Source organism: Strix aluco, chromosome 6, assembly GCF_031877795.1.
Source record: "Strix aluco isolate bStrAlu1 chromosome 6, bStrAlu1.hap1, whole genome shotgun sequence".
NCBI classification, from domain to species: domain Eukaryota; kingdom Metazoa; phylum Chordata; class Aves; order Strigiformes; family Strigidae; genus Strix; species Strix aluco.
The window spans coordinates 29,628,076-29,642,859 of record NC_133936.1 but is presented as its reverse complement, the minus strand read 5'-3'; the positions used below and the strand labels follow the sequence as shown (position 1 = coordinate 29,642,859).

Sequence of the window (14,784 nt, the reverse complement as noted above, 5' to 3'; positions counted from 1 at the left end):
CCAAGCACTCAGCAGACATGCACGTCAGAGTCCAATTATAGGCCGGGTTTTTCCTGAGCAAAGAGGAAGTTTTAAATCACAGTGCCCACAAAGTGAGTGATAGTCAGAAAGAGGTGAGTGACTCAAGCGATAGGAATCAGGGGAACTTTGCTGTGAGGGGCAGAGGGCTTTCTTTACGTGCTCCCTCTCCGAAATAAAACAATGCAGATCATGGATCCTTTTCTTCCAATCTGATCTCATACCCTGCAGAGCAGCATTGTTTCTGTTTGGCTGTCATAAATCTGATTGTCCAGAGAAACACAGTCATTGTTTATGGAGTATGAGAATTAAAATTGCTGCTAAATCTGAGGGAAGCTGACAGGGAGGCTGGTTCCACAGCATACTCTGCTCGCTCTCTCACCCTGGACTGCACCCAGGAATAGTGTTGTTGCAGAGACTATTACTGGCCTAAATTTCCTCTCGGCAGTTTCCCAAGTGCCTCAATGGTAGCAGGGTTGCACAGGCTTATTACTGAGGCAAAGCAATGAGAATCAAGCTCTTTGAGCTACTCTTGCAACTTGCACTTCCAGAACTGAACTACGGCAGATTCCTGATGGGAGGTGTGAAAAAGCCAATTAATGTTCCTTTTTTAATTTATTTATTTTAAAACCCATTAATTTTTTCTCTGGGACTGGAAGCTGACGTGATAGAAGTTCTAGGAGCTATCTCAAAGGATAGCTTTTCCTCATGAGATTTTTCGTTGAAGTCCTTGTGCAAATGCCCCAGCGCTGAGGCCCAGGGTCTGCTGTCGTGCCTAGGGGTGTGCATCTCCTGCACATTGTGCCCTGCACAGCTCTGTCAAGACCTCTCCCCTTAATCTGGACATTTCACAAGCTTTAGATGCTCACACCCCCCTTGCAAGGAGCAGAAGAATATGGCATCTGCTTTTACAGGTAGGGATCTGAGGCAGAGATGATTAGTCCTCCCCCAGCACTGTCTCTTAACAACCACAGCATGTAGTCTAAACTAACATTCAGCCTCTTCTACAGTCAGAAGAGGCAAGCAAGCGCCACAGATACCAAAGCATTCCCTGTACATCTGACAGCAAATCTAAGGCTGGGAGGACAAACTCCTGCCTGGAGTTAGTGTTTCCCTCTCTCTACTGGCTGCACAAGGAGCCCAGACTGTTCTCCTAAATTTTAAGCAGCTGATATTAGGGAAGATGATCCTTAACAGACAGGTGTTCAGGTCATCAGGCTTCTCTACATGTCGTGATTTACTCCCACAGTTGTGACCTCTGCAAAAGGAACCCTGCACAGGAGGCAGTCTGAATTGCTCCCCTGAATCACCTTCTGAATTCATGACACCCAGCCAAGGGGATCTGGAACAGAGGTGGCTCTAAACAGGGCACTAAATGAGTTTCTTCAGGTCATGTAAGGAAGCTGGGAGAGCAGCTCTTCAAGTCTCATACCCTAGGGACTGAATTAGCTGCTATCTCTTGCTCTTGCATCCTTTCTTGATATAACTTATCAGATTTTGGGAGGTTTTGTTTGGTGGTTGTTTTTTTTTTTTTAAATCTTGGCCTATCACTAACAATATTACTCTAAGCTTTCCAGGAATCAGCCCCATGTATAGGAGCTAATGGGAAGATAAGAGTATTTACTTAGCTCTTAACCAATCATTTATTGAGATAGAGATGTGCTGCTCTGATACATACCCTCCTCTTCTCCACAGTTATCACCACACTCGGTTGCCTCTTCATCAGTTGGGTACGGGGTAGTGGTCTCTTCACTCTTCAAAGTGGGCACCAGCGTCTCTGCAGTGGGCTTTACATCTGAAAAAATGGAGTAGAGATGCTATTTGCAATAGACAGTACAAAAAGCCCAGGTAGGAGGAAACTAAGCAAAAAATCTTTTTCTCATGTTCTATAATGGCAGGAAGAGATAGAACAAGAATACCATGAAATTTCCATGTGCTACAAGTGTCAGCATGGTTTGAACTTCAAGTGAACTGGCTGTTTCCATATGGGAGTTCCTTTGATTTAGAGTTGCCCTTGGACAAGGCTCTCCTCTAGGCATATAGGCTACTTTTTCTCTTAATTTTTTAATCTACAATTGTGTTGGCAATCTGCTTAGCTGTCATTACTAGATAAGAGAGATCACAGACAGAATGTCTTTTTCTTTCATAAAGGCACATAACACATTAAAAAAACACACACAACATTCCCACCAATTGTGCCAATTTATAAAACAAGTCACTCAACCCACAAATGACGTAACCGCAAACGGACCCAGAGGATCCCCTGGTGTGCTCTGGCTCACTGCAGAAAGCATCTGGTTTCACACTCCAGGCTCCTGACTAGCCTTTCAAAGTGTCTCTGTCCAATTTCCCTCTCTCCAACATGGCCCGTGTGAAACAACCTCCAAGCAGGTGTCAGGGGAAATTTAAGCAAGAAAGGGAAGGATATTAAGAGCAACAGTAAACGACATTAGGTTCCAGCAGTCTCTCCTTTTATGGGTGCGTTAACTGGAGTACAGCAGGCTTGACTCTTTCCACTTTTAAAAAGAGGTTGCTTTGCTCAGTTATGTGTGATTGTGTTTCTTTGTCGGCACCCTTCAGGATATCATTTAATAAAGCCAGAAACAGGAGGAAATGGCTAAATACATTGAATATTTTCCATAGGCTCCTTTCTGCCCTTTTATTTTCCTGTTATTAAACATGTTGCACATAAACTCTCAGGGTTTTTTTCCTTTTCTTTTTTTTTCCAGTGGTTGTCTTTTGTTCAGGATAAAATACCAAACAACCTCAAAGTCTTTTAATTTGTAAGTTCAAATTTGTTACAACCCCATAAAAGTCCAAACGCAACCAAGAAGCAAATTGCAAGCAGCCAGGCACAGAAATATATCATAAAAAAGAAAAGAAAAAAAAAGCAGCAGGTGAAGGCAACATATCAAAAGCTGCAAGTTATTTAGAGCTGATACATTTTTTTAGGTTGTTGTTCTTGTATATTGAGATTTATAGCTGAAATGTGACAATGTCGAAGGACCTTGAAAGCCAAGTCCCATACGGGACACAGATGCTGAGCGGATGTAAATCAACAGTGTTGCATTGCCCTGGACAAGCCGCAGAAATATATCTTGAAAAATCAGTTACCATGGCAGAGCCGCAACACGATGGTTACAAGAGATAATGAAAATAGCAGGGAGGATAACGTGATGTGTGAAATGGAAAGTGAAAAAGAGAGGTCTTGCTTGCTCGCTTTCTCTCTCCCTGGCCCAGCAAGTGTCTGTGCAACTGGTGGTAACTGCCGATCAAAATGCAAAGTCACTGAGCAATTGAAACCAGATGTTTGGAACTTCAAAGGAGAGAAGACCAGCTGCAAGTGAACGTTCATCAATCTCCACTCTTCAGAGGAAAAATTTTGGCAGGTCTTTGAAAGAAGCCAATTGCTGACTGCCTGCTTCCCAATTTTTGAGTTACTAGCCAACCAGTTTGTGAGCCCAGTTGCTGTTAAGTTACCAGTTTGACTCAGTAATTAAGATACCTGTTGCTGATAAGAAATAGAAATAGCTGGGTAGGGTACACATGGGCTTAGGCCCTCACTTGAAAATATTTTCAATCAGCTTGTTTCAATCCACCTCTTAATCTTGTTCCCAAGCAAGTGCAATTGCCGGGGTTTTCACAGCCAGTTCTGTAACGTGCCTGGGTCCTCCCAGCAAAGGAGAGCTGTATCTTGGCGTAGTTAAGGACTGCTGCATGTGGCCAGACTGGATTTAGCATGCAGATAATGCCATGGGCTATCTCTGCTCCCCAGGTTGCATCAGGGATACAAATGCTTTTTATAACATGGTGAATCTGCAAGATTACAAGCCTTGCTCTGATTACAAAGCTGAATTCCTGTAGATCAATAAAGCTACGAATATTTATGACTTGGCAGTTGAGTTTTAAACATTACAATGTGTAAATGATTAGACAGCCACACTGGGAAATGACCATAGAGCACCCTGCCTGGAAAAAACACGGGCTGTTGCTGCTGATGTTGAAACCGAGCATGGACATAGCTGTAAAAGAAAATTTGGACCAAAAATAGCAAGAAGTTGAGGATGCCAAACCCCTCATTCTCTAATTTGAAGGAGTGCAATGGAGGGGCTGTCAGGTACATGGTTGGGCGTCTTGTGTGACTGCCTCCCTTTGCAGCAGTGACGCAGCGCTGTGATGCACCAGCCAGCAATGGGCTGCAGAGATCTGGCAGCTGGAGACTCCCAGGAGCTGCAGGAAGCAGCGATGTGGGAGCTGCCTGACTTCTGCATGGAGCCTCAGCTCCCACTGCTTGCGTGAAAGACACGGTGTCTGCTTCTCCTGCAACACCCCAAAGATCTTGTAAGATTTAAATTAAGATCTAATCTTGATTTAAAGTTTAGATCATTTACAACGGATTCCCAGTCCAAGAGGAGATTTGTCATTGACTTCAAAGGTGACAAATGATCATTATTAATTGTGTGTACGTCAGTTGTGTGATTTGCTGTTAAGTGTTTGTAATGCATCTCACAGCACATCACAGCAAAGGCTCCACAAAAGGGTGGAAAAAAGCTCTGTGTCTTTTAAGCTTCTTAGAATGGGAATTCTTACAAGAAAACGCCTTCTACAGATGTGTTTATAAAATGGAAATCATACCTCTTTATCACGGACATCTGGACACCAGATTCAGATTGAAGCAGATTATTAAAAAATAAAATACACTAAAAAAAGGGACAACTAGCCTCCGGCACTGAAAAGCTAGCATCAGACCCAATGAGCTGTTGGGTGCATTTTTGGCTTTTGGGGATGAAACTATGTAGCACTCAATCACCTTGAGCCTCAGAGGGTCAGAGGCACAACCTCTACTGATCCCAGTGAGCATGTTAGACAGTTTTCACCTCTGTATTAAAAACAATGGTGGCTGCAAGGCATACCACTTGTGAAAAACAGGTGGGCAAAAAAAGTGAACAAACTTCTCTGGTCTTAGGAATGTTGTAGAGACTTTGTAGAGTTAAATCCCCAACCTTGTCTGCAAAAGGATTTCCACATGGGGTTCAATGAGAGAGGGACAGTTGTTTTTACAGCAAAGCCTTATTGTGGCAGGTCAAGATACCTGTACTGGTCACTGCACCCCTCTTCTGCTTCTCTTCCTACTTTTTATCTTGTTGATTTGGATTAAAAAGCCTAAATGTTATCTAACATTCAGACTGGGAAAGTCTGCACAACATCCTGCATGGGGCTCTGTGTGAAAGCTTGTATTGGGGTCCAAACATTGCTGCTACATTGTGCATCAAGGACAGTTCTTTTTAAGGTCTAAGTAAAAAGATGGGGCCAGGCCACACTGCAGGTCCTGCCTTCATGGCTGCAGCCTCCCTGACATGGCATGGCCTTGAGGTGGGACATCAGGAGGAGAAATAACCTTACACTTGCACCTTGCTGGTTTAGTGCCTGCTGTGGCCCTGAGGGAGCTAGTGGGCAGAGGCGCAGGGGCTCCTACCTGTCCAGTCACAGCCCAGCACCTCCAGGCGCATTCCTATTCCTGCTGGGGACCACCTCTCCGGGTGCACTCGGACGTACTGGGCAGGAACAGGGTCAAACCTCCGGACTTCAGGGATATCGTAGTGGATGTTGCCTTCAAAAAGCTAGAGAGAGAGAGAGAAAAGGCAAGTGATGTGTGCATCCCTCCACCAGACTTGATAATTTGGGTCTGGCAGGCCACTGTCATAGTTTGAAATAGTTTAGCTGTCTGACTCTGGGCCATAACGTCCAGCTGAGCAGAAATGGGGCTGTTCCTCCTCAGCTTCAAGAGGACCAGACAGGCTGTTTCTAAGAAACTTGCACAATCTCTCTTGGCCTCTGCTTTATATCCAGGGGTCAGATTCTGATCCAAGCCATGCAGGGGAAGCCTGGGGAATATCCACTAACTTCACATATAAATAAGATCAGACTTGTCCTTTGGCAAATAAAGAAGCTACTGCATGTTCTAGGATAGTGTAAACTCTCAGTTTTCCTCACAGTCCAAGAACTGCTGCTTTTCAGCTTACATGCACGAACTCAAGTCTGTGGAGAATAAACAGAGGGCTATTGATAGCATTAGGCCTTCTAAGACTCATTTGTAGGATCAGGAAAAAATAAAACTTATTCAAATTTTCAGAAGCAGATGAGTTTGCATAAAAACAGCACAGGCAGTAGCTGATAATTCGTTTATTCCTCAAGCCCTCTGCCACTCCCATAGTGCTAAGCAGAAAGATTATGGGGAACTCCAACAATCCAGGAAAAACATGGGGAATTTCAGGGTCACACCAACGTTGCAAAACGGACTTCATATATAGCAAATTTCCCAAAGAGAAGTTGTGATTCATCTTCCTCTTCCAGAGGTGCAAGCCACAACAGCACCTTTCCCCTTAAAATACGTAATTAGCCTGTGTCAAACATAATTGAACACACCATCTTGTGGGCCCTGACCTGCAGGAGCTGGGAGGACCAGAATGTCCACATCCCCAGCCCTGGTCCACAATAAAGAAATGGAGGAAAACTGCCATTCCTGGGGCAAGGTGGAACCTACAGCCTCTAGTACAAGCTTAGGAGCAGCACCAGGGGACCCAACGTGGGATTTCATGGTGACAACCCAAACTCCCACGGTCTCTGTGGGGCGAGACAGCTAATTTCCCAAGACCCCATCAGGCAGACTGAAGATAGCCAGAAACATATCTTGTTTTGCAGCTGCTCCAGGCAGTGCCTACCTTGGCTTGCATTGTTTTGGGGTCCTGGATGAAGTCCCAGTCCTTTCCATTCATGCTATAGGCCACCTTAAACTTCTTCACAAAGGAGCGGGACTCAGTGGTGGTCATGCTGTCCCCTCCACGAGCCCCCTGGATAATGACGCCTCTGATATTCTTCGGGATGCCAAGGTCCACCTGCAGCCACTCCTCCCCAGGCTGGGCTTGGGGGATGCGGGGAAACCAGCCTGAGCGGCTGCTCACCAGGCGGGCCATGCTGGGAGACCAGTCATAGCCTCTGATGGAAGAGGCTGAGATCTGCGAGTCAGGAATGAGGCCAGAAAGCATTCCCAGCAAGTTGGAGCAGGGTGAATCTGCAGGGAAGGAAAGGGCTGTTGAAGGGAGCGCTTGTGGTTTTCCCCGCTGGTTTAAGCTCTGGACACTAAACCAGCACCAGCACTGGCCGCTTTCCCCTTGCCTCTGGGGCCTGGGTGCCTCCCCCCACAGCGGATCCCTTGAGATGGGTGTCTCCATGCTGCTCACAGTGTCACTGTTCCCACCCCAAGCAGCCATGACAGCTGTGGGGGACAGCACCGCGGGACAGGCTGTCAGAGGGACAGGGAAGAGGGCTGAGGCCGAGGGGAGGAGGGGACCCTTACCAGTGATGCGGCAGCCATACAGCTCCAGCCTCAGGGCAATGCCGTTGTGCCAGCTCTGGGGACGGATGCGCACAAAACGTGTGAGCACCGGGCTGTGGATCTTGTTGAGAACCACCTCCGTGGCGTCCTCGTTGGCCTGAAATGTCTGCAAGGGAGAGGGAGCACAAATATGGTTATGTCCTCTCCAGGCAGGAAGAAATAACCAGCAGTTGAAATAATCTCAGCAGGGAAAACCGAGGAGAGGCTTTCTGGGCAGGGCCAGCCTCCAGCCAGGGCAAGCACCCAGGGGCAGGCAGGGAGAGCTGAGCCGCTGACAGGACAGTGCAGTGGATGGACTCGCCCATCAGGTAGGAGATCCAGGAGCTTGCTGCCCCGCTGCCTCTCACAGCACCCTGAAGCACCTCAGACTATCAGGCCACAGCTGCTTTGAGCTCGCCCCCAAACCTAGAGCTGCTCCAACGCAAAAGGCCAGATGTCCCTGAACACTGTGTGAGATCTTGCCTCCCCTCCACAGGTAAATGGGGTGACATCCTGACACATCTTCGCACCCAGCTCCACGGGGAAGCGTCATGTGCAAGGAGCGGCACAAGCAGGGAGGATGTCGCCTCTGCCTGGGGTGGCAAGCTGCCGTCCCAGACAGCCCCTCGCCCCTGCCTCTCCAGTGCACATGCAGCCTGCCACACAGAGACAGCTTTTCATGACAGTTTATGATCTGACATGATAGGAAAAGGCTGCTGCCTTACCAGATGGCCATAATCAATAACTACCAGATGGACGTTACACCCCTCCTTTTAACAGGCCGGACAAGGACTGGATACTTGTGTTTTTGTTTCAGGCTGTGGAGCCATACTGGGGAAGAAAAGGGAGGAAAGAGGAAATGCCCAATGTGAGGGTAATTTTCAACCCTTTCCCTGCCTCTAGCATAAAGCACTAAAGATCACAGATCAAGGCTGTGGGCACTGCCTGCTTCCCCTCCAAGCACGCAGGCTCTCAGGACAGGACTAGAGTATCCTCCGATCTCAGCCAGGAACTGCATCCGCACTGAGATGTTGGCTGGGCTCTTCTGCAGGCTCCTACCCTGCATATGCCGTGTTAAGCACAGGAGCTCCCGCTAAGTTTATCTCAGAGTGAAGCAGGAGAGTGTAATCTCTGGCACTGATCTCCTTCTGTCAGAGGCAAGAGTCAAACAATTCAGCTGCAGATCCCTGTGATCCGGGACAGAAAAACAGGTGAGGCTGTATCCTGGTCTCTCACCTTGAATAGCCGTTAAGAATTTTATAAGCCTCCCACCACTCTAGGCCTGCAGGAGGCACATGTTACTGCTCTTCTGCCAGGACCCAGCACACCAGGATGTGCAGAGGGTGTCTGTGGAGAGGGCAGTGGCTGTTTGCAGCACCACAACCAGCTCTGGGCTGCCCCTGCACATCACTGTCCAGCCCGGGACGGTGGCACTCCTGCCAGGGCAGGGAGCAGCCACCTCACAGGGGGCCTTGGTTGCAAATCTGGCTGGTAATTGGGATTTGGGGTTGATGTGAATTTGAGCAGAAATGCTAATCTGGAGAGTATATATCATGCTGCTACCGTTTAGCAACACAGCATGGTTTATGTGTTTTTAATATCCTATCTTATCCTGTCTGACCCCACTTCCCATCCTTTTCCTTGCTCAGCAGACACCAAATACCCTATTTTCCAGCAGGAGGGCTGTAAGAAGAGTGGTTACTGTGCAACACTCTCCAGGCATGCGTGTGTGTGTGTGTGTGTCTTGTAAACCTGTGGGAACACACACACACAGGCTGAAAGGATACATTTCCACACTACAACAAAGCCTCCAGCTTTATGTCAACACAGAAGCTGACATGCAACACCTTACCTCCGAACCTAACACTGGATGACAGGAAATGTTTATCTGAGCCGGTGCAACTATTTTAGTATAAGGAGCAGCATGTCAGGTCAGCCCAAAGGTCACTCTGTCCCAGGGGGTGGCTCCTGATGGTGGTCCAGCAGATGCCCGGGGGCAGCAAGCCTGGGGGAGTCTTCTCCTGGCAACCTCTCTTTGCTTCCCACAATCAGCAGTTTGAAGACTCCACGAGCCAAAGGTTGCATATGGACCAGCATGTTTAACAGTCACTGACGAGGTTTGCTGCTCTTTTTGGTTTAACATATTTCCAGTTTTGTTCTTTTTTAGCTCACTTCACACATACAAGCATCAGGGGCCAGAATCCAAATTTACACCAGTGTAATTTGTTGCTGACTTCTGCAAAGTCAAGCTTGACAGAAAGCAGAAGCAGGACTGAGCCCAAAAACTTTATCACTACCACATGCATTGCTGAAAGAATCTCTTACACGACCTTAGTCCTAACCACCTGCTTCCAACGAGAGCAACCTCAATTCTGCTTTAGATTTGGGGCTCGGTAATTTCCTCAGACTAGATCACATTCCACAAGCTACGCAGCTCCGGGGCCTTGACACTCCAGTCTGCCAGTTTATGAGGGCAGAAATGGCACCTGTCTTCCAGCTCTAGTACCAGCAGCATTGGCAGGATCTGCCCCAGCAAACCTTGTTTCTGAAAAGCCCCAACTGATCGTAGCAAGTCATTGCTTCACACCTTTTCAGCATAACAGAAAGGGGCCATTTTCAGAGGGCAGATGCTTAATGCTGTTAGAGAAGTGGGGTCCTCCCTCATGCCTGGCCTTTCAGACTCCTTCCCAAGTGGAAACGCGTCATGACCCCGCAGGTCCCAATGCTGCTGACCAGGGTCTGACCCTGAGTGTATGGTTTCTCTGCACTGAAAATGCTGACCCCAGGGCCCGAGCGCACTGTGGAGAGTCCCATTGACTTGAACAGGTTCTACATGCTGCCTCAAATTAGCACTCACGGCATGGGAAGAACTAGCAGGAAAATGTGTGAAATTGGGAGCGCCAAGAAAGCAAAGATTTCTTCCCCCTTACCAAAATAGAACATTGCTATTCCTCCCATCCTATCTGCTTCCCATCCCACTCAGCACATATTTTGAGCCAAGTCTTCGAATGGTGTAAATCAACATATCGCCATCGAAGTATAAGAAGTCACAGTAATTTACACCAGCAGAAAAAAAAAAATCTGGCTGTGATCTAGGGAGTTAGATAGATACACCCTCAGCAGAGAGCACACATGCGCATGCACACGCACTGAGGGTGATGGAGCCAGAAGACAAATGGGAAAACCATTAACAAATTAAATGTACCTTCCAAGAAGCAGTCAGGGAACTCCTTTTCACTGCTACATCAAAAAGCTGCCCATCCCCTCCCCATATACTTTATGTTTACTTCCGGTTTAGTCCAGTCGGCAGGTCTACATGTAAAATTAAATTGATAATCAATGAGAGCTGACCTGCCTAATTAATTTGCTGCACAAAGCAAGTGGTGGGAGATGATGGCTAGGCTAGAGGAGAAGTGAGCAAGTTTGCCATGTGCACACACATGCAAGCTCCACACCAACACTTACAAGTTGTATTTCTGACGTGTTGGAACTGCCGCAGGGTGATGGGGGGGATTCCTGAAGCTACATTAGTTCCAGTGGGTATGGGAATTGTGCCAACAGCAGTTTGGAGTGAAGGGAGTGAAGGACAGGGAGACAAAACTGCCGTGAAGTCGAAGCAACAGCGAGTCAGGGAGGGGGCGGGAGGTAACCTCTCTCCCGCTTTATTTATTGTGCTGCTGGGCCACTATGCAATTTCTTGGGGAGCTAAAGAAAGCAGCTGGGGGAGGCAGAGGAGAAGGCCAAGGATGGCAGCAGCCCTGCTTTTGTCCATATGTATGTGTCTCTCTGGACCCACTAGATTTACTGCAGGATTATGTTACTCCCGTGGAGACAGAGCCCTGGAACAGAGTATGCTAACAGGATTAGGGCTTCAGGATTTAGACAGAGAAGCATGAAGGAGAAAAGTAGGGGAGATTATTTTCCCTGTCAGATAGGGAAGGCATAAAATGGGGCATGTTTGATGGTGGGAGGATTCTGGCTCGAGTGGAGGGTGGATAGTTCTGGATTTATTAAATCCAGGAACAAGGAGGTAAAAGAAAAATGATACTTGGCAACACTTGATGAAGCACAGCCGTCTGGGCAAGGCACAGCGTGCTGGGCTGGGCTTGCCAGTGCTGTGTCTTTGAGAGGCTCCACTCTGATCTAGGAGTCACCAGGGACATGAGGATGGCACTCTGTTAGCCTGCAAAGGAGATATCAGGCCCAGAAGTACAAAGCTGCAGCCTTGCTAGGAAAGCCAGGGCTGTAACTCTCCCCTGGTACTGTACCAAGGCTGAATGTGCGGGGCTGCCTTTCCCAAAGCCTGATGTCTTTGTCCTGCCTGCAAAAGCAGCAGAAGCAGACTGGGACCTGGGGATGCTTCTGGGCAAACACTGCACCTCGATGTCTCTGTGCAGAAGCACTTGTGGCCTACTGGATGATCATGCAGGCTTTTCCTGAGTTTTCCAGATAAAGAAGCCACAGGACTGAAAGCTTTTCTCTCCCTCCTCAGGTGAATGAACACAGGAGACCTCATTAAGAACTGAGAGAGGAATGCTCCTAAGGGAAGGCACAAGAGTCTCCAAGGAGTCATCCTCAATATTCTCTGCCAGCACCAAACACCCCTGACGTCCCCAGCTCCATGCACAGCTGAGATACTCGGCTCTTTGCAGCAATTTAACCTGCCTTCTTGCATCTACCTGAAATACCTCTCAGGAAGGTTAGCTGATAACAAGCACAAAGCCATCAAAATGAGTAGGAAATGGAAAATGCACATCAGCTGGATCTTGCTGCCATTTCTCATCCATTGACTTCTACAGATTCTCAAAGCAAATGTTTCAGTTGCATCCTCCCATTTTACACATAGAGCAACGGAGGCAGCGAGAGCACCCATCACAGTCCCAACCCACTCCAAATCCTGAAACCCAGCCCGTCCTCCAGGCCCTTGCCACACTAGATGATGTCCATGAGTGGATCTCTGCAGTTACTAAGATGGAGACAGCTCAGACCACATGGGAGCTGGAACACAAGACTGTGCAAAGAAGGAAGTGGATCAGAATGGATGAGCACTTTGTTTTCTGATAAAATCTTCATAGTTGACTCTGCCCGAAGAAAACGGCCAGAAACAAGAGGTCAAATCCTGCCAGGTGCTCTTTTCCTTCCTTGGGTTCAAGAATGAGTTGTTGTTTTCTAATGACATTTGCAAACTGCTAGATAAGATCTCTGCGCGCACACCAGGGTTGGTGCCTGGAAGATAACCTCTGGGGCCATTGACCCTGGATGACACAGAGGGGGATGCAACGGGGAGGGCAAGAGCCAGAGCAGACTTTCTGGGGCAGGGGTTGTTTAGCCCTGTACTATAAGGATGTGCTGGTGGGTAGTAAGGGGGGAGTGTGGGGCAACACATGGTGGTGGCTGCTCTCCTCCCCATCTCCTCTCTTGGGGGACACACGGGAAGACAGCTCTGCACCTTCAGCCAGGTCGCTGGGCTAGCCTCTCCCCCTGGTCCCATCTCCTGGGGCAGGACAGAACATCACTCCCTGGACAGGGGGATGTCTGGGCTGTGCTGGGCAGGGCTCTGTGAGGAGCGGGCTTCCAGGCAGGGGGAAAGACTGGCAGTGATGGGGTGGGAAGGGGAAAGTCTGAGTGTGAGGCTTCTCTCCTGCTGGCTGCAGACCTGCCACTGCCTTCCCACTGCCTCCCCATCCCAGAAATGCAGCAGTGCTCAGCACGGAAACAGCCCAGCCAGCCCTGTCTGCTGCAAGCACGTATTAATCTTGTTTTCCTTTGCTTCATCCTGCCTTTCCCATTTCCCTCGCCGTGAGTGCCAGCAGCTGGGGACTCAAAGGTGAACCATCACATTTCATGGGGAAACACCCTGGCCCCACTCTCCTCCGAAACACCAGAGGGAGGGGAAGCGGGAGGGCGAAAGAAAGGAGGTCAGAGCTCCCTCCCCATCCTCTGCAGAGAGCATCATCCCCTCCCCACCCCTCTTGCACTCACTGGTTTCCTCTTGCTTTAGTTCCCTGATGAAGACGTAGACGTTAGCTGACCTGCCTGTAACATGGCAGTGCTTTGCTTTTGGCCCACACAGCCGGCACAAATCCAGACCAGTGTCTGATACACCCCATATGCCTATGTGTGCATGTGCATATATATATGGATGTGTATATATATATTTAGATGTGTATATATATATGTATATATCTGCATGTATATAGAGGAATAGAGAGTCCCTGTCTGTCCACCCCCTCCCCTCCCTCCCCGCTCCTCATGGCACCAAATCAAGCTGCGGCAGACTTGACAAATCTATTTGGCATGGTTCGCTCCACTGTTGCAGCCTGAACCGTGCAGAGCGCTGCACTGACGAAGGGAGGAATCTGCACCTTGAATACAGACATCTGGGAGCTTGCCTAATGCAGGAACGGCAGGGATTAATGCGGGTGGGGGATGTGGGGCCAGAGTCCCCAGCACCAGGCCCATGAGCAAGGGGCTTTGCCCTGGCCCTGCTATGGCTCGGTGGCTGGCAGCCAGTTGTTCGGTGAGGAGGGAAAGCAGACACCCGGATGCAAGGGGTAGGTGAGCCACCAAAAAGCAATTATTTATCCTCCAGCCTCGGGAGGCGTCTGCTAAATTGAGGCCAGAACATGGGAACAAAGTGAGACTGGAATAAAGGAGTAAAAAAGGAGAGGTTTGATTTTTCCTCTTTTACATGAAGAGAGAAAACAGAGCAGAAAAAAGCTGATAGAACTCAAGGGCCAAATCCTGAAATGGTGGCAATTTACATGGCTATGGGACTGCTTTGGGTTGACACTCAAAGCCAGGCTTCAGGGTCTTGCTGGAGCAATGTAAATGGGCCCAGCAGCACTGAAACCAGCTGTGCTGTCTGCTCCACCCTCTCTGAGGATCCAGTGTCCAACGTCTGAGACTGCAAGGATGGGACATCTTCTCTCCCTGGCGACTAAAACCACCCTCCAGGCCAGATTCCCACCCCAGTTAAACTCTAAAAGGTAAACTTATTGCCAGTGGCTATTTGAAATGCTGAACTGTGTATTTAGCCCATCTCTCCGCCCGATGTGTTGCCAATCTCCCATCTGCCTCGGCTTGGAGAAACAGTCCCAGCGAGACTTCAAACTCATCCGTTTCCACGGGGTGCCCAGGGTGAGGAGAGATGGCCCTGGTTCACAGAAAGGTCTGCTGCAGCAAGTCTTGGGAAAGCACAGAGCCTCCACACCAGCACACGGCCACTGTGTTAGGGTTATACACGAGTACTGCCATGAGCTGCAGCCCCAGAGCCAGCCCACCTGAGGTCTGGGGGAACCCGGCAGCTGACTCTCCTATGGGGTGCTGGGCTGCCCTGTGCCTCCATTTCCTTACCTCTAAAATAGGACTAACACCACCCCACTGGCACG

The 14,784-nt window shown here is 48.7% G+C and overlaps 1 protein-coding gene across 6 annotated transcripts in view; it reads right to left on the bottom strand.

Moving 5' to 3' along the window:
- NRP2 (neuropilin 2) overlaps nt 1–14,784 on the bottom strand; it is a 90,055-nt gene that overhangs the window by 36,143 nt on the left and 39,128 nt on the right. For all 6 annotated transcript variants that reach the window (XM_074829340.1, XM_074829342.1, XM_074829341.1 and 3 more), the window contains exons 8-11: nt 7,376–7,520; nt 6,741–7,090; nt 5,495–5,639; nt 1,697–1,813 (exon numbers count right to left, since the gene is read on the bottom strand). In XM_074829340.1, the coding sequence (XP_074685441.1) occupies nt 1,697–1,813; nt 5,495–5,639; nt 6,741–7,090; nt 7,376–7,520 (757 nt within the window). The remainder of the gene's footprint in view (nt 1–1,696; nt 1,814–5,494; nt 5,640–6,740; nt 7,091–7,375; nt 7,521–14,784) is intronic.